The 23,451-nt window shown below is 43.9% G+C and overlaps 1 protein-coding gene across 10 annotated transcripts in view; it reads left to right on the top strand.

Annotated features, from left to right (window-relative positions):
* agtpbp1 (ATP/GTP binding carboxypeptidase 1) overlaps positions 1-23,451 on the top strand; it is a 239,741-nt gene that overhangs the window by 44,536 nt on the left and 171,754 nt on the right. For 3 of the 10 annotated variants that reach the window (XM_078214454.1, XM_078214449.1, XM_078214450.1), the window contains exon 4: positions 18,762-18,794. The exons of 4 other annotated variants lie outside the window; for them this stretch is intronic. In XM_078214454.1, the coding sequence (XP_078070580.1) occupies positions 18,762-18,794 (33 nt within the window). The remainder of the gene's footprint in view (positions 1-18,761; positions 18,795-23,451) is intronic. 3 more of the 10 variants (XM_078214456.1, XM_078214451.1, XM_078214457.1) reach the window with 1 other exon arrangement.

The following is a 23,451-nucleotide window of genomic DNA, read 5'->3' on the forward strand; positions in this document are numbered from 1 at the left end:
CTTCAGCTATCTGTGGATGTACATTTTAAGGTCCCTCTGTTCCTCTACACTTCTGTTTTCTACCATTTGTTGTGTATTCCCTTACCTTGTTTGCACCCCCCCCCAAAAAAAAATGCATTACCCCTCACTTTTAGCGATTAATTCTATTTGCCACTTTTCTGTCCATCTGACTAATCCACTGTTCTCTTCTTGTGGCCTCCAGCTTTCCTCTGCACTATCAACAATGTAACCAGTTTTTTTATCATCTGCAAACTTATTAGTCATGCCCTCTACACCAGAGTTTAAATGATTGATCTATATCACAATAAGCAAGGCAACTAGAACTGAGCCCTGTAAAATGGAATCAACCTTCCAGCCACACACACACCATTACCTTTTGCATCCTACTACTGATCAGTTTTGGATTCTACTTGTCCGTGGATTCCATGGTCTTAGTTTTTTGGTCAAGCTGCACATGGGATCTTGTCAGAAGCTTTGTAAAATCAATGTAGACAACATCAATTGTTGCACCCTCGTATACCTTTCTTGTTATCCTTAAAAATCTCTATCAAGTTAATTAGAACTTCTCTTAAAGACATGTTGACTGTCCTTGATTAACCCAGGTCTCTCTAGAGATAATTTATACTGTCCCTCAGAATTTCTTTCAACAACTTGTCCATCTGTGAGGTCAGTAACTGGTCTGTAATTGCTGTGTCTATCCCTTTCTCCATTTTAAAATAATGGCATGATATCAGCACCATTGTGTCTGTAACCTGAGAAGATTTGAAAATGAATGTCAGAGCCTCCACTATTTCCTTCTTTGCTTCTCTTAGCAGACTGGATACATTTCATCTAGGTGTGGTGATTTTTCTGTTTTGAAAAATGCCAAATTCCTTAATATTTCCCCATACTATCCAATTTTCACTTTCCTCCTCAATTACAATGTCTGCATTAACCCTCTCTTTTTCAAAGTATCCATTCTGACCCATTTCCAAGTCTTCCACCTCTGCACACAATAGCCTCCTAGATGTTGATGGTTGGGAATTCAGCAATGATAGTGTCAGGTGGGTAGAATCTCTTTTGTTGGAGATGATCATTGACAAGCAATTATTACTTGCCACTTTCAGCACAAAACTAAACCTTGCTGCGTCGCATGGAGTACTTTTTTATCTCAGGAGTTGTGAATGAACAACAAGGCAATCATCAGCAAACATCCCTACTTTTGGCCGAATGATGGATGGAAGGTTATTGATGAAGCAGCTGAAGGTGGTTGGGCCTTAGACACAAACCTGTGGAATTCCTGCAGTTATGTTCTGTGCTGTCCCAACAACCACAACCATTTTCATGTATTAGGTATGATTCCAGACTGAAGGTTATTCCCCTGATTCTCAATGACTTTTTGTTAGGTTCCTTTGACGTCAAAGGCAGTCATTTTAATCTCACTTTTTGTATTCAGCTGTTTTACCCATGTCTGGACAAAGTTGTAATAGGGTGTGGCGCTATCTTGCTCTGCCGGAACGCAAACTGAGCATTGATGAACAAGTTATTGGTGAACAACCCGTGCTTACTAGCACGGATGACATTTCATCAATTTGCTGATGATTGAGAATAATAGGGCGGTAATTGGCTAGATTGAATTTGTCCTTTTGTTTGTGGATTGGTCATATCTAGGCAATGCTCCGTTTTGTTGGGTAGATTCCCATGTTGTAATTGTATTTGAACAGCTTGGCTAGAGCTGTACTGCTTTATCAGTTGAGGGAAGACAGTTAGAAGTAATCAGGAGGTTTGATTTGATGCCATGAAACTTCATAACTTCAAACTCTCAAACCTATGAGATACCTAAGCTTCTCTAATTCCGACTGTTAAACTTTCCTGACTTTAATTGTCCAAACTGATAACCATATCTTGAGCAGCCCTGGAATAGCTCCCTAAACCTCTCTGCCTCACTTTCTCCTTTTTAAGATATTCCTGAAAACCAACCTACCTAGACCAAGCATTTGGGTATCTGCACTGGTATCTTATTGTGTGGCGACGTCATATCTTGCTTTATACTACCCTTGTGAAGCATCTTGGATGTATTGTTATGTTAAAGGCAGTCTATATTGAAGATGCTATTGCATTCAACCTCTTACTCTTTGCAGTTACTCACTCACTCTTTTGATTTCGCCTCTCTCTCCCTTTCCTGCGCACACACCCCCCCCCCGCCCCTTCTGCCAATCAAATAGCCTGCTTTGTCCTGGATGGCGTCAAGCTTCTTGAGTGTTGTTGGAGCTGCACTTATCAAGACAAGTGGGGAGTATTCCATCACACTCCTGACTTGTGCCTTGTAGATGATGGACAGGCTTTGAGGAGTCAGGAGGTGCGATACTCGCCACAATATTCCTAGCCTCTGACCTGCTCTTGTAGCCACTGTGTTTATGTGGAGAGTCCAGTGTGTTTCTGGTCACACACACACACACACACACACCCCCCCCCCCCCCCCCCCCCCCCCCGACAACCATCTTCCTATGTGCTAGGTATGACTCCAACCAGCAGAGAGTTTGCCCCCTGAAAGCCATTGATTTCAATTTTGTTGGGGCTCCTTGAGGTCACACTCAGTCGAATGTGACTTAATGTCAAAGGCTGTCCTCCCTCTTCACCTCTGGAATTCAGCTCTTTTGTCCATGTTTGAACCAAGGCTATAATGAAATCAGGAGCTTAGTGACCCTGATGAAGCCCAAACTGGGCATCACTGAGCAAAGTTTTGCTGAGCAGATGCTGTTTGATAGCACTGTTGATGATCCCTTCCATAACTTTACTGATGATCGAGAGTAGACTGAGGGGACGGTAATTGGCCATGTTGGATTTGTCTTGCTTTTTGAGTACAGGACATACCTGGGCAATTTTCCACATTGTCGGGTAGATGCCAGTGTTGTAGCTGTACTGGAACAGCTTGGCTAGGGGCGCGGCAAGTTATGGAGCACAAGTCTTCAGTACTATTGCCGTAATGTTATCTGGGCCCATTGCCTTTGCATATCCAGAATCTCCAACCATTTCTTGATATCACTTTGAGTGAATCGAATTGGCTGGAGACTTGAGATGCTGGGGACATCTGGAGGAGGCCAGGATGGATCATCCACTCGGCATTTCTGGCTGGAGATTGCTGCAACTACTTCAGCCTTATCTTTTACACACTGATGTGATGGGCTCCTTCATCACTGAGGATGGAGATGTTTGTGGAGCCTCCTTATCCAGTGCGTTGTTTAACTGTGTACCACCATTCATGACTGGATGTGGCAGGACTGCAGAGTTTGAATCTGATCTGTTGGTTGTGGGATTGCTTAGCTCTGTTCATCACTTGCTGGTTATCCTGTTTAGCATGCAAGTAGTCCTGTTTGGTAGCTTCACCAGGCTGACGCCTCATTTTTAGGTATGCCTGGTGCTGCTCTTGGTAAGCCCTCCTGCACTCTCCATTGACCCTGGCTGGATGGCAACGGTTGAGTGGGTGATATGCTGGACCATGAGGTTGCAGATTGTGCTGGAGTAAGACATGGATGCCCAGTCTTGAGTTGCTGGATCTGTTCAAAGTCTGTCCCATTTAGCACGGTGTTTCAGTCTAATAGTCATATTAAGAGATTTCTGACAGATTAAGGCCTGTTGAGCTAGCATTTCCTATAATGACAGCTTTGCAATGTATTTTGCAAGAAGGGAATATTAGTAACACACATGGAAATCTTTATAATTTCAAAGAAAATGCTGCTTACAAATATTCCAGGATTTGGAGCTGATTTCTGTTGCTTCCCATAAGTCTGCATCATCTTCAGTGTGACAATGATTTTGTAGTTTCTGAGCTGCAAGCTGGGGCGACATTGTGGCACAGTGGTTAGCCTCATAACGCCATGGGCCTGGGTTCAATTCCCGGCTTGAGTCACTGTCTGTGCGGAGTTTGCACGTTCTCCGTGTCTGCGTGGGTTTGCGGGTGCTCCGATTTCCCCCCACAGTCCAAAGGACATGCTGATTAGGTGCATTGGCCATGCTAAATTCTCCTTCAGTCTACCCGAACAGGCGCCGGAGTGTGGTGATGAGGGGGTTTTCACACTAACTTCATTGCAGTGTTAATGTAAGCCTACTTGTGACACTAATAAATTTTAACTGCAGCAAATTCACTGAAACAATATATCATATGAAGAATTGTACACCATCCTGATGCCAAAAATTAATGCCCAACGAACATGTGTCCTAATATTTGCCCAGTATTTTTAAAAAATGCATTTGGTAATTCTTGTCTTTTAGCTTCCTTGCTCAAAACCTCACACAGGTTTCCCTCAAATTTTGAATCTCCAGTAACAAATGCTTAAACAGGTCATTCTGTTTGATCCATTCCCACCGGACTGATCACAGCTCCAGTATCTAAATTTAGTATCAAGGTGCCTAATAAAAAGCTTCCTGTGCTGCCAGCTCAATTAATTCCTTTCAAGAACAGGAAATTTAAAAAAAACTCACCCGAAGTGAAGTTTTAGCACACACATTATTAAATAGAACAAGTTGCATAAAACTTTTTGTTTGTTTGTGTCATGCCTCACAGTTGCCTTTTGTCAATTTCGCCTGGTTATAATGTGGATTGTTGTCACCATTGTAACTTCACAAAAGGATCAAAATGACGACATCCATAATATATCTCTCTCCTAATCATTTTGTCATCAGAACCTTTTGGAACAAAGCAGAATGTGCATTCCAGCACCATCTAGGATCATTTTTTGAACTTCTTTATGGCTAGATTTTCATTTCTTTCCCCAGAAGTATGGAATTTTAAAGGTATTGATATTAATGTAGTTTTTGTGCACATATATTTGATGTGTGAGGAAACAAGGTGCCGTTAGGATTTAAATAAATTGGCCAGGTTTGTGGAACCTGCTGGTTCGCAAGTGATATCTTTGAAAAACAATTAAAAATTTCAATAGGTTTTGTGGTAGCTGCTGGTTTTGATTTGATTTGATTTATTATTGTCACGTGTTGGTATACAGTGAAAAGTATTGTCTCTTGTGTGCTATACAGAGAAAGCATACCCTGTTCATAGAGAAGGAAACAAGAGAGTGCAGAATGTAGTGTTACAATCATAGCTAGGGTGTAGAGAAAGATCAACTTAGTGCGAGGTAGGTCCATTCAAACGTTTAATGGCAGCTGGGAAGAAGCTGTTCTTCAGTCGGTTGGTACGTGACCCCAGACTTTTGTATCTTTTTCTTGATGGAAGAAGGTGGGAGAGGGTATGTCTGGGGTGCGTGGAGTCCTTAATTATGCTGGCTACATGGCCGAGGCAGCAAGAAGTGTAGACAGAATCAATAGATGGGAGGGTGGTTTGCGTGATGGACTGGGCTACATTCACGACCTTTTGTAGTTTCTTGCGATCTTGGGCAGAGCAGGAGCCATAACAAGTGATACAACCAGAAAGAATGCTTTCTATGGTGCATCTATAAAAGTAATAGTAAATTGTAGCCATTTCAATCTAGTTTTTTTGTTAAAGTAATGGTGGTTATTTATTGCCACTTCAAAGTTGTGATTTTTTTTAACCTTGTATATGTTCTATAAGGGGTAAACTGTTAGCAAGACTTTCAATTCCACGGGCGGAATTTTCCCGCCCTTCCCACCGGCAGGATGTTTTCTTCCTGTCGAAGGCCTGTGGTGGGACAGGTGAGCCACGCAAAAATGCCATAGACACCAGCGGGTCCAGAAGATCCTGCTGGCAGCTAATGGCAAGTTGCACCCACCGCCAGAAGACACGCCACGGAGAAGCCAGAAAATCTGACTCTGTAAGTTTATCCATTTACAAAGCTTTTGTTTTTAAGAAGTCAAATGTTGCTAAGCTATTCACAAGGTGACACCATGTTTTTTCAATGTTAATGAAAGATAAAGCCTAATATATTGTGAAATATAATGGAGGCATTTGAAAGTAAGGATGGGAATTTTGAAATCAAAGCATTCTTTAAACAGGAGCAGTGTACATCAGTGTGCACAGGCATGGTGGGTGATCAGGATTTGATGTGATTTAGGATATGAACAGTAGAGTTTTCTGTGGTCTCAAGTTGATGGAGGGTAGGCCTTGGGAAGGCAGCCAGGAGTGCGTTAAATACTCAAACCCAGAGGAGACAAATGCATGGATGAGGGTTTCAGAGCAGAAGAATTAAGGTAATGTGACCATAAGATATAGGAGCAGAATTAGGCTATTCGGTCCATTGAGTCCGTCTCACCATTCAATCATGGCTGATCGGTTTTTCAACCTCATTCTCCCACCTTTTCCTCGTAACCTTTGATCCCCTTACCAATCAGGAGCCTATCTATCTCTGTCTTAAATATACTTAATGACCTGGCTGCATAGCCTTCTGTGACAATGAATTCCATAGATTCACCACCCCCTGGCTGAAGAAATTCCTCCTCATCTCAGTTCTAAAGGGTTGTCCCTTTATTGTGAGGCTGTGCCCTCTGATCCGAGTCTCGCCTAGTAATGGAAACCTCTTCCCCCACGCCCACTCTATCCAAGCCTTTCAGTATTCTGTAAGATTCAATGTGATTTCGCCCCCCCATCCTTTTTATAATCCAGGTCAGAAACTCCAAGGTATTTTATGAAGTCAGCCTAGACCATAACTTTTGCGCTTTGAATTTGACTAGGGTAAGCATGAGATATTTCACTTCAGGTATATTTCAAGTGACCCACTCGGGAGCTTTTATCAGACAAAGTTTATTTAAGAATATAGTTAACACACAGAAAATTAGCAATAGTTTTTACCAACGACAAACAAGAAAAAAGCAACCATGATGTTGTATAAACCTTAACAGCTAAATACCTTGTTTCCCGTACAACAAACGTGCTTATAAACGTACACCTGCCACAGGTTTAGCACAGAAAATAAGAATGCTTACATGGTTTTGTTGTTGGATTTTGCAGCTTTCTTGACACACCCAGACAAGCTTGAGGTCAGAATAGCTTCTGAAAACACCAGGGAGAGAAAGAACATAACACTGCATCCAGCCTGAAGTCTGCACACCTTCTAACTAAAAAACAGCCAGCAGCCAAAAACTGAAAGTAAAACCACTCTTGTCACCTGACCTGTCAGTCATTCCTCCCCCTAACAATTCAAAAGGGTCGTAAACTCATTAAATTCCAGGACATTGCATTAGACCCAAATTAAAAATAAACAAAACCCTATTTAAGCGGCAATAAAAGGACATCTAATCAGGCAGCTGGTGTCACAATGAAAAAAATTAAAAGGCCTGCTTACAAACTGCAGAGATCATGATTTAAGAACACATTTCTGAAAGACACATTAGTGTCACACCTTCAAAACTCCATTGAGTACAGACCCAGTGTCCTCGAACACTACCCCTATGTCAAGCTTTTCATTCATGGGACCATTCTCGTGAACCTCCTCTAGACTTTCTCCAGGGCTAGCACCACTTTCCTTAGATACAGACCCCAAAATTGCTCACAATACTCCAAATGTGGTCTGACCAAAGCCTCAGCAGTGCATCCCTGCCCTTGCATTCTAGTCCTCTCGAAGTGATTGCTAACATTGCATTTGCCTTTCTTTCTACCAACTCAACCTGCAAGTTAACCTTGGGTGTCCTAGTTCAGGATTCTCTTAAGTCTCTTTGCTCTTCTGAGTTCTGAATTCTCTCCCCATTTAGAAGATAGTCTATGCCTCTATTCTTCCTACCAAAATGCATAACCTCTCACTTTCCCACATTGTATTCCATGGAGACGGATGATGTTATGGAGGTGGAAGTAGGTCACATGAACAGCCCAAATATATGATTGGAAGCTCCTTTCTGGATCAAATATGACAGTGAGGTGGTGGTGAGGGAAAACTGGATGTAGTCGACTGAAGTTGTGTTTTGGATGATGTCCTGAAGATGAGGTGAGATGCATGTAGATGAGAAATAGAAGGTTGCTGCTACAGTTAGACAGCTTAAGAATGAAACCAGATGAGTGTAGTCCCACCCAGCTGAATGTTGTTGGATGAGGATGGTGTGATCAACTACGTCATGGGCATAGAGGTCAAGAAAAACAAAGAGGGATAATTTACCTTTGTCACAATCACATAGGATTTGATGTATGCCTTTGAGAACCACTTTTGTACTATGGCAGGGTGAAAACCTGAGTTCAGGGAAAGATGGGCACTTTTTCTTTATCTTTTAAACAGTATTTTTTGTCTTGTACGTTATAGTTGTGCAGTCTACTCACGTGTTTCCTCTTTCGTTGATTTGACAAATTTGAGAAGTTGCTGATGCTCAATAAGATACATCTATAGAACCCGTAACTGAATTGCAATATCACATATCGCATGGGAGAGGTATCAGATATTCTCTGCACATTCTTTTTAAGTTCCTTTGGCATCATGACAATATCAATGTAAGTTGGGATAGAATTTGTTGAGTCAACTGCCCATACGATCCAAAAAAAGACCTCTAATTTGCTGAGGAGCTCTCTGTCCCCTGCCTGTCATTGACAATTTAATAAAGCATAGTGTTTCAGTGGCTGCTTTTAATCTGCACCCACATTAACCTGACAATCTGCTGCAGAGATGGCTAGCACTTTCGACAGGAAACACCCTTCTCGTCCCAAAAACCTTATCCACAGGTATATTCCACAAGAAGGTAAGCACTTAACTAAGCTGAGATCATTCTTGCATTTTCAATTCCATGAAATGCGTTTTTCAAACAGCACAAGACTGAAGTTAGAAATAACTCTGCATTTGCAACTTTGGACTAATTTTTCAAAAGATACTGCAGTAATACCAAGGAAGTGATAACTGAACAGTTAATGTGAATTATGGTGCAAAACATTTAAGATGTTAAGTTGCTTATTTGTCTTTGCATGAACCTACAGGAATTTTAGCATAGCTCTATATGAGGAGACATCCCTTAATTTACCTTGTGTTGGTTGTATTTTCTGCAGTAACTATCAATCAAATATTTGCCTGAGTCATGTTGTAAAATTTACAGGAACTTGTATACTTATTTCAGTCTCTCAACCTGGGATTAAGTTCAAATTAATATTTTAAAAATTAATCAGATGTATCTATTAGCTTTTCAAGTGGTAATTTCAGTGACTTCACATCACTCAAAACTGCTTCTGCTGGATGAGATATCAGACTCCTGAAGTAACTGCTCTCCTCAGAACTTGGTTGTAGTAGGAGATCCATGAATACATCTTCAGGAATGTCCTCAAAGCATATCCCTGAAGAGGTCAGACATGCTTGCTGACTATGGGTGACTGATCAAAATGAATAAGGTTCTTGTGGGAAGGTACCAAACATATCGAAATACATCGTCAGGAATTTGTAGAGGCTTTGGAGGGAATGCACAAACCTTGAAACAACTCATCTACCCAATTTTCAAAAACCGCCAACCCAAATGCGGCAGAATGTTTAGATCACACATTAGATTTATCAGCTGTTTCAGAACCCATTGAATCGGTGTGGAAGCCAGTCATCCTTGAACCCAAAGGACTGCCTAAGAAGAGATATGCTTTCTACATGACACACTCTTTCTACACTTTTCTAAAGAAAGTACCTTATTCTCATTATAGTAGACTTTTTTCCCAATTTTTATTGTGCTGTTCAATCATTGTGTTTAATTTATTGGTAGTATTTGCTTTCCTCTTTACTGAGCTCACTGAATTTCAAACACTGCGTTAGATGCTTATCACAGAATGACCAAGTGAAATCCATCATTACCTACTGTAGAGATGGATACATTTTCTTCCCTCCTGTCTTGAACGTGCCAGCTCTTTGCAAAGAATAGCTTCACAAATGCCAGCAGTATCCTGATATCTCAACCATGTAACTCTACTTAAAATGTGAGCCCAGACAATGAGCATTGCAGGCTATTTCATGTATCACTGGATATTCATACTTTACAGCAACAACCAGTGGAAGAACCCTGGTTAATTTTTGAATCCCTCATGTCAATCAATTATAGTTCTCTTCCTGCTGCCCTGATTACAGACCTAATTTACTACCAAAAGCATGGAACCTTACTGATTGCTACACTTGGCAGTGCCATTACCCACTAAGCTGTCAGTGAGGATGTGTGATTTATAGTCATAGTACCTCCATTTAGACTTTATTCGAGCTTAAAGATCAAGGTTTGCATCTATTATGCTACGGTGTTGAAGGTGATCTTAATACCACTGAAGTAAGTAGCGAGCATGGAATAGTTCCAAACTCTGAAAGATTTGGCCATGGATCTTGAAGTACTACTTGAGATCCCACACAAGAGGCTGTTACACCAAATTGGGAGCCATTGGATTCTGTGTAATGCTTGTATTAAAAACAATTGAATGTCAGGAGGCTAGGAAATTTTGCTGTCAGAGGAAATTGGGTATCCTTGTACATGAATCACAGAATGTTAGCATGCAGGTATTTTAAGCAATTAGGCAAATAATATGTTCGTTTTTGTCTCTCAAATTTTGGATTGCAAGGGTATAGAAGCCTTACCACAATTATACAAATCATTGATGAGGCTAGACCTGGAGTCCTTATCATTACCACTGAATACCTCAGAACACTTTACAACCTGTGGAGCACTTCTGAAGTACATTTGCTGTTGTAATGTACGAAACACAACAACAATTTGCATGCATCAACAACAATGTGATAATGACCATATAATTTGTTCTTTCATGATATTGGATCAAAGAATACATATTTGCTAGGACACTAGGGATGATGTCCCTGTTTTGCTTTGCAATTGTGCCATGAGATCTTTGATATCTACCTGAACAGGCAGGTGGAACTTCTGTTCAATGCCTCATCTGAAAGACGATCTCTGACAATGCAGCACTCTGTTAGTACTGGAGTGTAAGCCTTGATTTTTGTACTCTAGCTCAGGAGAGGGAATTGAACCACAAATACACTCAAGTGAGACTGCTACCAACTGAGCCAGAGCAGAAACTCTAAAGGAGAAATTTCTTCACTCAAAAAGGGTTGTAAATCTTTTGAATTCTCTACCCTTGAAAATTGTGGATGCTTAATCGTTGTGTATATTCAAGACTGAGATCAATAGATTTTTGGGTACTCAGGAAATTGTGGTCTATGTGGATAGTGTGGCAAGGTAGAAAATTTGCTATGACCTTGTTGAATGGTGGAGCAGGCTTGAGGGGAGAAATGGCCGCTTTCTGCTTCTATTTATTATATTTCTATGTTCATGATTTAAGGAGTATCCCAGCCCCATTATTTTGCCACTGATTCCATGACAACACCATCTATTTGGGCATACATACTATTGTTAAAGCTTAACTCAATTGCGCAAGTTTCTGAGTCCATAAATTCAACGAATATTGATTCAGGGTGGGTCTAGGTCACCATGACAGAGTGCTGTAGCACAAACATCTATGACTTCCTTAGGTGGAACATTGGTGAATAGGCTAACAATGTCGATTGAGCACAAGGACACAACATTGCTATCAACATGCAAGTCTATATTCAAGTATTTATTCTTTGATCCAATATCATGAAAGAACAAATTATATGGTCATTATCACATTGTTGGTTGGTGCATGCAAATTGTTGTTGTGTTTCCTACGTTTTCACAAAACTGAAGGGAACCCTTCACTGCATATCTAGAAATCTTGTTCAGAGCTGGTTGTAAGAATTTGTCCAACCATTGGCCAATTCATCCTCTGCAGAACTGGTCATAGATAAGATAAAGCATAAACCAGTATGATACGCTATCAATAAGGCGAAAGACTACCGATATGCCAATATAAGTGTAGGCTTTTATTCACAACAGAATCAGGAGCAGATCCCAACATATAACCAGCCTGGACTGAACAAGGGGGAGGAGACAGCCACCTTTATACTAGGTGCTGAGGGGAGGACCCAAACTGGAAGGGGATGTGTCCAGGTATGACAAGCACACACAACGGTGGTCCATATAGGACAAAGGCACAACTGAGGTCCACCACATTCACCCCTTCCTTTTAAAAAAACAACACGGGGGTGAAGCGGAAACAATACTACAAGTCCAGACGAACCGGTGGCTTGATCCGCCGTCGCGATCGTCGTAGTGCAGGTCGCAGAGTCGTCCGAGCAGGGAGCGATGTCGGCCCAGGCTCCGTACAGTGAGCGTCGAGAGAAGGCGCTAGATGGTGTGAAGCGGACCGATCCGTCGTCCCGTCCAGTCGTCGGGTACTGCGTGGCGACGGCTCCGGCGACTCAAGCGAGCTGTACATAGGGGCGAGAGGAGTGAGCAGTGGCCCTGGTGGCGTATGGGGAACAGTGGGAACCGGAGCTGGGGGGTGGGGGGCCGCAACAGGCTCAGGGCGCACTACATTGGGGACAGGGACTGAGGGAGGAAGAGGCGTAGCAGTCTCAGAATGGACGACACCAGGGACCGTGGGCCGGAAGGACGTGGTGACCTCCGGGGCACCCGCGGGTGCCAAGTCACGGACAGAAACCGTGTCCTCCCGCCCATCAGGGTACGCTACGTAAGCATATTGGGGATTAGCATGGAGCAGTTGGACCTCCTCGACCAAGGGATCTGCCTTATGGGTCCGGACATGCTTCCGAAGCAGGACGGGTCCCGGGGACATCAGCCAATCCGGGAGCGAAGTACCCGAGGAGGACTTCCTGGGAAACGAAAACATCCGCTCGTGAGGGGTCGTATTGGTCGCTGTGCACAAGAGTGACCTAATGGAATGTAATGCGTCCGGAAGGACGTCTTGCCAACGGCTGACTGGAAGGCCCCTAGACCGTAACGCTAATAGAACGGCCTTCCAGACGGTTGCGTTCTCCCGCTCTACTTGACCATTGCCCCTGGGGTTATAGCTAGTGGTGCGGCTGGAGGCAACGCCTTTGGCGAGCAGGTACTGCCTCAGCTCGTCACTCATGAAAGAGGACCCACGGTCGCTATGAATATAGGCTGGAAAGCCGAACAGGGTGAAGAGCTTGTTCAGGGTCCGAATCACAGGAGCCGTGGTCATGTCCGAGCAGGGGAAGGCAAAAGGGAAACGTGAGTATTCGTCAATGATATTCAGGAAATAAACATTGCGGTGAGAGGAGGGGAGGGGGCCTTTAAAATCAACGCTAAGGCGCTCGAACGCGCGAGTGGCCTTTACAAGGTGCGCCCTACCTGGCCGGTAGAACTGCGGTTTGCACTCAGCGCAGACCCTGCATTGCCTGGTAATCGTCCGGACTTCCTCAAGGGAGAAGGGCAGGTTACGGGACTTGACAAAATGGAAAAATCTGGTGACACCCGGGTGACAGAGGTCGTTATGGAGGGACTGTAGCTGGTCTAGTTGGGCGCTGGCACATGATCCACGGGACAGGGCGTCTGGGGGCTCATTGAGCTTCCCGGGCCGATACATGATGTCATATCGGTAGGTGGAGAGCTCAATCCTCCACCGCAAGATCTTGTCATTCTTAACCTTGCCCTTTTGCCTGGTGTTAAACAGGAAGGCAACTGACTGCTGGTCCGTAATTAAGGTGAATCGTTGGCCCGCGAGATAATGGCGCCAGTGCCGGACGGCTTCCACGATGGCCTGGGCCTCCTTCTCGACCGAGGAGTGTCGAATCTCAGGGCCTTGTAAGGTCCGGGAAAAGAAGGCCGGACGGCCCCTCTGGTTAAGGGTGGCGGCTCGGGCAAAGTCAGACGCATCACTTTCCACTTGGAATGGGATGGATTCGTCCACAGCGTGCATCGCGGCCTTCGCGATGTCCGCTTTGATGTCGTCGAAGGCCCGACGGGCCTCCTCCGCCAGGGAAAAAGAGGTCGATTTTAGGAGCGGACGGGCTTTATCTGCGTAACGGGGAACCCACTGGGCATAATAGGAGAAGAAGCCCAGGCATCTCCTCAGTGCTTTGAGGATAGTAGGGAGGGGAAGCTGCATAAGGGGACGCATACGGGCTGGGTCGGGACCAAGGACACCATTTTCTATCACGTACCCAAGGATGGCGAGGCGGCGTGTTCGGAAAACACACTTCACCTCATTATATGAGAGGTTCAGGAGCGTGGCCGTCCGAAGGAATTTTTGTAGGTTGGCATCATGATCCTGCAGGTCATGGCCGCAGATGGTGATGTTATCCAGATACGGGAAAGTGGCCCGTAGTCCATGCTGGTCCACCATTTGATCCATGGCCCGTTGGAAGACTGAGACCCCATTGGTGACACCAAAGGGGACTCGGAGGAACTGGTAGAGGCGGCCATCCGCCTCAAAGGCAGTATATGGGCGATCCTCCGAGCGGATAGGGAGCTGGTGGTAAGCCGATTTCAAATCGATCGTCGAGAAAACCCTATAGTGCGCGATGCGGTTGACTATGTCCGCGATACGGGGAAGAGGATACGCATCTAGTTGGGTATACCTATTTATGGTCTGGCTGTAGTCAATCACCATGCGGTGTTTCTCCCCCGATTTAACTACGACCACTGGCGCCCTCCAGGGGCTGGTGAGACTGCAGGTGGTGCGCGAGGGGCGCTGCAGTGACGGCACCTGGCAGACAGAGAGCGGGGGATAAGGGCCATCATACTGCAGGATGACGCTTCTATGATGGGTGAGGAAATCTAACCCCAGCAGTACAGCTGCGCAGAGTTGCGGCAGCACGAGGAGCCGAAAACGCTCGTAGACTGTGCCCTGTACCGTCAGCGTCACCAAGCAGCACCCGAGGACCTCCACCGAGTGGGAATTCGAGGCCATGGAGATGGTCTGGCTCCAGGGTCGCACGGGAAGGGCATATTGACGCACTGTACGAGGGTGTATAAAACTTTCTGTGCTCCCACAGTCAAACAGGCAGTTTTCTGCATAACCATTTACCTTGATCTCCATTATGGACTTGGAGAGTTGATGTGGCTGCGACTGGTCCAAGCAAATCGATGCCACCGTTGAATTAAAGAAGAATCCATCTTTATCGCAGTCTGATGACGTCACGGATGAAGCTTCCTGCTCAGCTCGCCTTGATGCCAGTCTCAAAGATAGCGACTCCCGCACTTCCGGTGACCGCATCAAAGATGGCGATTCCCGCACTTCCGGTGACCGCATCAAAGATGGGGATTCGCGCGCAGCCGCCGCCTGCATCAAAGATGGCTGCGCCCTCGGAGCACACATGGCTCCACGAGGCTTCGGAAGCGGCTTTGCTCGGCAGACTTTAACAAAGTGGCCTAGCTTACCGCATCCGGAGCAAATTGCGTCCTTTGCCGGGCAGCGACGCCGAGGGTGCTTAGGTAGGCCACAAAAGTAACATTTGGGCCCCGCCGGAACAGCCGTCGCGGTGGAGCCGTCGGTGGAATGGGATGCAAGGTAAGACCCGAGATTATGGGAGGCCGCTTCTAACGTTTCAGCCATCGTGGCCGTTTTCCGGAGGTCTAGGTCAGCTTGTTCCAGCAGACGCTGCTGGATGTATGTAGACTCAATGCCCGCAACGTAGGCGTCGCGGATCAGATCCTCCATGTTCTGAGCTGCTGAAACAGCCTTACAGTCGCATGCTCGAGCGAGGACCCGCAGGGCGTGCAGAAATTGGGCGCACGATTCTCCTGGCTGCCGCTTGCGGGTAGTTAGGAGGTGTCTGGCGTAAACCATGTTAGGGCTCTTTCGGAACTGCCCTTTTAGGAGTTCGATAGCGTCCGCGTAAATAGCAGCGTCCCGGAAGATTCCATAGACAGTTTCGCTTACCCGGGCGCGGAGCACGTGGAGTTTAGCAGCGTCGGTGTCGATGGCCGTAGCGGTGTCGACGAATGCTTCGAAGCAGTCCAACCAATGATCAAATTTATCAGAGGCTCCAACCTCTTGAGGGTCTAATGCTAACTTGTTGGGTTTTAGAAACTGCTCCATACTAGTAACTGTTGTGAATAAAATTGATGCGCTATCAATAAGGCGAAAGACTACCGATATGCCAATATAAGTGTAGGCTTTTATTCACAACAGAATCAGGAGCAGATCCCAACATATAACCGTCCTGGACTGAACAAGGGGGAGGAGACAGCCATCTTTATACTAGGTGCTGAGGGGAGGACCCAAACTGGAAGGGGATGTGTCCAGGTATGACAAGCACACACAACGGTGGTCCATATAGGACAAAGGCACAACTGAGGTCCACCACACAGTACAACCAGCTAAATAAGTGATAACCAATTGCTGGTCATGGTATTGTCCAGAGGAATGAACCAATCAGAATCAAGCTGCCTGGTTTACATTTTCAAGCAATGCTTGGCAGTTAGCTGTCAGTCACCATTAACTGGTGTAATCTCCATGATGCTTCTACCAATCAGAATCCACTTGCACACTAGTCAGCACTTTCTTCTCATTCAGTATAAAATTGTTGTTTCCTCTGACATTGGTATTCTTGCAATTGTCCTGATGAATGTAAGACAAAAAGCTTTGACAAGATGTATTTTTTGAGCAATACTCCAAATTATATCTGCTCAGGCAGATACTTAAGCTGTGACTTTCTCTCCCCAACTACTCCAAATCTTTTCCCAGCATCCTATCTTAACCTTAACTTCCCTGTCACTCTGCAGTTTCTTAGCATTGTCATGAAACCTATGCCTGACCACTTAATGGTTGCTAACATTCTAAATGGCTGTCTTTGCTCATGCATCATCCTTCTCGCTTTTCAACATAGTTGTCATCATTCTGTTCCCCAAAGTTGCTCTCAAGCTCTGTCCTCTAACTGCCCCATTTCTAACATTATTGGGTCTTGAATATTGTAATGGCCTTCATTCCTATTTCTTGCAAAATTAACAGTCATCTATGATATCATGACTTTGTGAATGCGCCTGTGATGTGCCCAGGAAAAATTGCAATTCACTGGTGTACTCACTGACAGACAGTGGTTTGATGTCCTCCAGCATTGTGCTTAATATATTCATCCATGTGTTTGAAATTTCATCTGAATCATGGTGCCTCCCCACTCTTATATTCCATCTTAGGGGAAGGTAATGCAAGTTTGACTCTTGATTTTCAGTCAGAATGGCAATAAGAGAAAATGTTAAAAATACTACTGGCAAGAACTGCATTGCAATTAAAACACAAAAAGCCATAGCAAGTGTTTTGCCCAGTGGCAAACACCAATGCAATGAAATGGTGTGTATTAACTCTTTGAATGCTGAACACCTTTGCGTTTGCATAGTAATAACTGCTAAAAATGATTGACCTATTTGACATTACTGCCCCTCTTTTTAACTACTTAGCCTCGAAACTGACTCTCTGGAATATCCTTCATAAAACCCTCTGACTCTCCACATCTCTCTCCATCTTTGCGAACATTGGCTTTGAAATTTTTTTGACCAACATTCACTGACCTCTTGTGCTTTTCTTTCTACTTATAAAATACCTTGGGCTGTTTGCTACATTAAAAGGTACTATATAAATACAAATCTTTTATTGTCCAGCAGCTGCAAAGAAAATGAGTAGAGCACAAGAAGTGGTCCAGGGTGGCACAGTGGTTAGCACGGCTGCCTCACGGCACCAGGAACCTGGGTTCGATTCCCACCTTGGGTCACTCTCTGTGGAGTTTGCACATTCTCCCTGTGTCTGCGTGGGTTTCCTCCGGGTGCTCCCACAGCCCAAAGATGTGCGGTTTAGGTTGATTGACCATGCTAAATTGACCCTAGTTTCAGGGGGATTAACTTGGTAAATATGTGGCATTACGGGGATAGGGTGGGATTGATGTCTGTACAGGCTTGATGCGGCGAATGGCCTCCTGTATTGAAGGGATTCTATGATTATATCTTGTTACCATGTTTGTCAGACTCGATCTCCCATCTTCCGCAGTCTGAAAAATGGGGTGTTCTACAGGAGGAACTCAATGAAGCATTTGGGTTCATTGTTTGCATTAAAGGGAAACACTTCATATATTAGTTGATGGGGAGCATTTCTGGTTTATTGCCAATTATTAGGATGGCAATGCAACCTTTACTTAATCAGTTGCCACTAATATTTGTTTCACTGATGTATACAGTAGCCATCTGATGAAAATTAATGGAAGCCATATGAATGGAGACCACATGGTTCAAATGTCATGCTACAATTTGCAAATCTGAGTGGGCAGAAAGCCATTTGTTGGGTTTATGACTTGTTGAACCTTACATTTGGACCTGGACTTGTACAGTGTCTTGTGGTCAATATCAGTATGAAGGTAAAATAAATAAATTTTACACTTGTAAGCCCTCCTTTCATGCTTTTCAAGACCCCAATTTAATTTGATTAATGAGGCTGCTGCCCAAGTTTGTCCATCTTTTCAATAGCCCAAGGAAATAGTGACTGTTAAATAGCCATGTGGCAGGAAAGGAATTGTAAACATAGTCCCTGGATTTTAACTCTATCTGATTTATTTCCATCAGTCAGAGGAAATTATGGTGTCATCCAGGTTCTGGTGATATGTCCCATTGTATGAGCTTATTATTATAGGAAATGTAAGTGTTAACTGTATATCAACAATTGTGATCTCTTTTATCAAGTTTACAATGTTACTTTAGTCCATTTCACATTCTTTCTTGTTCACACTTGGTTGAACGTTTTCATTTTCAGGGAAGCCTTAAAATTCAAGTAGAATTGGGGAAATGCTTGTTAGTGAGTAGAGGTTTAAATTAAATAGATGGACTCTGTTCCACTTGCATTCTTAAAGTTTTATTTGTTGGAAGATACATAATTCAACAAGTATCAAGTCCTGGAGCAAGATTTAATCAACATAGTGCAGCAACTTACGAAACAAACAATAATCCTATCTGCTCTGTTGATTCAAATTGACTTTAATTTAAGTTAGTAGATATAGCTGCAGTCACACAGATTTTTAATTTGTTTATGTTTTGTCCAGCAGCATTTCCTTTCTCAGTCCTACAAACGTCAGGTAGGATTCTGTTTTGGAATTAATTTTAATGGCTACATAGCATCAGTCCTTTTAGTAGCACTGGTATTGTAGCAATTTCATTTTATTTGTGTATTTTCAGTTTTGAATTTGGGGATCTGAAAATTGAACTGGTGATATACTGAGCGTACAAATTCATTTGACATCTATTGGGCAGTTACATGACGATGACACAAGGAAAAGCAAATGGAATATCATGGCTCAGTTGAAAGGCAAAAAGTGATTTTATCTAGCTCTGTTCATCAAAATGTTCCCGCTGGTTGAGTGGAATGAATACTCAGATTTTAAAAAAAGCAAAATAACCTGAAACAAAAGCAGAAAATGCTGGAACTGCTCAGCAGAGTAGGTAGCATTGATGGAGGGAACCGATATGGGTTCAGAAGAATATAGAGTAACAATATATATATTTAATTCAGTCAAGGGATGTGGGCATCATTGGCATGGCTAATTCATTGCCCGTCACTAATTCCCAATGAGCAGGTGTTGGTGAGCAGCTGCCTTCTTAAACCGCTGTAATCCATGTGGTGTAGGCACACCCACAGTGCTGTTCAGGAGCGGGTTATGTTTGAAACTTTTGGCTTTATCAACTGCAAAATAATTTTTGCATCTGTTTATATTTTCCTTAAGCCAGTAACTGTGCCATGTACATCAGCATTATTGTCGTTTCATGTATATTTTTGAAGTGCTATTATATTTGAAAGTGATGTGAGATTGAAAAGTGCTGGGGTGCAACTTCAGCCTTATCATCCCTTCAGGCAGCTGATCAAGGACAAGTTTATTTTATTAAACAGTTGTTCCCCTCTTAGCAAATGAGGGAACATAGCCAGGAATAATTGTAGCCTCCTTCACCCCGCAGTCCATTAACAAATGCTGTAATTCAGATTCTTGTATGTCGGGATTGTTAGAAATTGCTGTGCTGGTTACGAGCCGAGGGGAACCAGTGGATGTTTTATTTAGATTTTCAGAAGGCTTTCGATAAGGTCTCACATAACAGACTATTATGTAAAGTTAAAGCACATGGGATTGCAGGTAATGTCTTGAGATGGATAGAAAGCTGGTTAGCAGATAGGTAGCAAAGAATTGGCATAAATCGGTCTTTTTCTGATTGGCAGTCAGTGACTAGTGGGTTTCCGCAGGAATCTGTTCTCGGACCCCAACTGTTCACGTTATATATTAATGAACTGGAAGAGGGAACTGAACATATTATCTCCAAATTTGCAGATTATACAAAATTGGGTGCGATGGTGAACTGTGAGGAGGATACAGAGATGCTTCATCGTAATTTGGACAGGCTGAGTGTCTGGGCATATGCATGGCAGATGCAATATAATGTAGATAAAGGTGAGGTTATCCACTTTAGTAGCAATAATAGGAAGACGTTATTACTTGAATGGTTATAAATTGAGAGAGGTGGATACTCAATGAGACCTTGGTGTCCTTGTGCATCAGACGCTGCAAGTAAGCATGCAGGTACAGCAGGCAGCAAAGAAGGCAAATGGTATGTTGGCCTTCATAGTGAGAGGATTTGAGCATAGGGATAGGGATGTTTTGCTGCAATTGTATAGGGCGTTGGTGAGGCCACACCTGGAGTATTGTGCGCAGTTTTGGTGTCCTTATCTGAGGAAGGATGTCCTTGCTATAGAGAGAGTACAGCAAAGGTTTACCAGGCTAATTCTTGGGATGGCAGGTCTGTCATATGAGGAAAGACTGAGTTGTTTAGGATTATATTCACTGGAGTTTAGAAGAGTGAGAGGGTTTCTCATAGATATTTATAAAATTCTAACAGGGTTAGACAGGATAGATTCAAAAAGAATGTTCCCAATAGTAGGGCAGACCAGATCTAGGGGTCATAGTTTGAGGATAAGGGGTAAACCTTTTAGAACTGAGTTGAGGAGAAATTTCTCCACCCAGAGGGTAGTGAATGTGTGGAATTCACTACCACCGAACATGGTTGAGGCCAAAACATTGTCTGATTTCAAGAAGAAATTAGATATAGCTCTAAGAGCTCAAGGGATATGAGGGGGGAGGAATCAGGATATTGAATTTGATGATCAGCCATGATCATAATAAATGACGAAGCAGACTCAAAGAGCCTACTCCTACTTCTAGTTTCTATGAGCCCTCTGTGGAAGCAGCTATTGAGTAGCTAACAAATAGCCATACAATAGCACCTTAAATCTAATGCACCTGGTTGCCCTGTTTTGTTGGCAGTAGTTGTTTCACTAGGGAACTTAAGAATATGAGTAGGCGAGTTAGCTCCTGATGCCTTTGTCCCATATCCCTTAACTTTGGTTAACAGGAACCTATCAATCTCAGATTGAAAGTTAACATTTAATCTAGCATCAGTTCCTGTTTGCGGATGAGTTTCTCAAATTTTCTCCACCCATTGTATGTAGAAATGCTTCCTAATTTCAGTTATGAAAGGTCTACAGTTCAACAGGTATGGGCAGCCTTGGGATTTGTACAGTTGCAGCATGGCTCTGTTCCAAAGAACAAAGAACAATACAGCACAGGACCAGGCCCTTCGGCCCTCCAAGCCCGTGCCGCTCCCTGGTCCAAACTAGACCATTCTTTTGTATCCCTCCATTCCCACTCCATTCATATGGCTATCTAGATAAGTCTTAAACATTCCCAGTGTGTCCGCCTCCACCACCTTGCCTGGCAGCGCATTCCAGGCCCCCACCACCCTCTGTGTAAAATATGTCCTTCTGATATCTGTGTTAAACTTCCCCCCCTTCACCTTGAACCTATGACCCCTCATGAACGTCACCACCGACCTGGGGAAAAGCTTCCCACCGTTCACCCTATCTATGCCTTTCATAATTTTATACACCTCTATCAAGTCTCCCCTCATCCTCCGTCTTTCCAGGGAGAACAACCCCAGTTTACCCAATCTCTCCTCATAACTAAGCTCCTCCATACCAGGCAACATCCTGGTAAACCTCCTCTGTACTCTCTCCAAAGCCTCCACGTCCTTCTGGTAGTGTGGCGACCAGAACTGGACGCAGTATTCCAAATGCGGCCGAACCAACGTTCTATACATCTGCAACATCAGACCCCAACTTTTATACTCTATGCCCCGTCCTATAAAGGCAAGCATGCCATATGCCTTCTTCACCACCTTCTCCACCTGTGACGTCACCTTCAATCACCACCTTCTCCACCTGTGACGTCACCTTCAAGGATCTGTGGACTTGCACACCCAGGTCCCTCTGCGTATCTACACCCTTTATGGTTCTGCCATTTATCGTATAGCTCCTCCCTACATTATTTCTACCAAAATGCATCACTTCACACTTATCAGGATTGAACTCCATCTGCCATTTCTTTGCCCAAATTTCCAGCCTATCTATATCCTTCTGTAGCTTCTGACAATGCTCCTCACTATCTGCAAGTCCTGCCAATTTTGTGTCATCCGCAAACTTACTGATCACTCCAGTTACACCTTCTTCCAGATCGTTTCTTCCACTACCACCCTCTGTCTTCTGTGACCAAGCCAGTTCTCCACCCATCTAGCCACCTCCCCCTTTATCCCATGAGATCCAACCTTTTTCACCAGCCTACCATGAGGGACTTTGTCAAACGCTTTACTAAAGTCCATATAGACGACATCCACGGCCCTTCCCTCGTCAACCATTCTGGTCACTTCTTCAAAAAATTCCACCAGGTTAGTGAGGCATGACCTCCCTCTCACAAAACCATGCTGGCTATCATTAATGAGTTTATTCCTTTCTAAATGCGCATACATCCTATCTCTAAGAATCTTCTCCAACAACTTCCCCTCCACGGACGTCAAGCTCACCAGCCTATAATTACCCGGGTTATCCTTCCTACCCTTCTTAAATAACGGGACCACATTAGCTATCCTCCAATCCTCTGGGACCTCACCTGCGTCCAGTGACGAGACAAAGATTTGCGTCAGAGGCCCAGCAATTTCATCTCTCGTCTCCCTGAGCAGCCTTGGATAGATTCCATCAGGCCCTGGGGATTTGTCAGTCTTTATATTCTCTAACAAACCTAACACTTCCTCCCTTGTAATGGAGATTTTCTCCAACGGTTCAACACTCCCCTCCGAGACACTCCCAGTCAACACATCCCTCTCCTTTGTGAATACCAACGCAAAGTATTCATTTAGGATCTCCCCTACTTCTTTGGGCTCCAAGCATAATTCCCCACTTTTGTCCCTGAGAGGTCCGATTTTTTTCCCTGACAACCCTTTTGTTCCTAACGTATGAATAAAATGCCTTGGGATTCTCCTTAATCCTGTCTGCCAAGGACATTTTGTGACCCCTTTTTGCCCTTCTAATTCCCCGTTTGAGTTATTTCCTACTTTCTTTGTACTCCTCCAGAGCTCCCTCCGTTTTTAGCTGCCTGGACCTAACATGCGCCTCTCTTTTTTTCTTTTTGACCAGTCCCTCAATTTCCCTGGTTATCCACGGTTCTTGAATCCTACCCTTCCTATCCTTTTTTGTGTTCCCTTTGTGTTCTTGTCTTCAAGATATAAGGCCAGCATTAAATAAGCCTTTTTGATGATTTTCTTTATCTGTTCAAAAGATTTCAATGATTTATTTAGTCAGTTATTAACTATTTCTAATTTTATGCTTCCATTTGCACTGCCTACAATGCCACCTATTTTGAT

This window comes from Mustelus asterias, chromosome 6 (assembly GCF_964213995.1).
Source record: "Mustelus asterias chromosome 6, sMusAst1.hap1.1, whole genome shotgun sequence".
Lineage (NCBI taxonomy): Eukaryota > Metazoa > Chordata > Chondrichthyes > Carcharhiniformes > Triakidae > Mustelus > Mustelus asterias.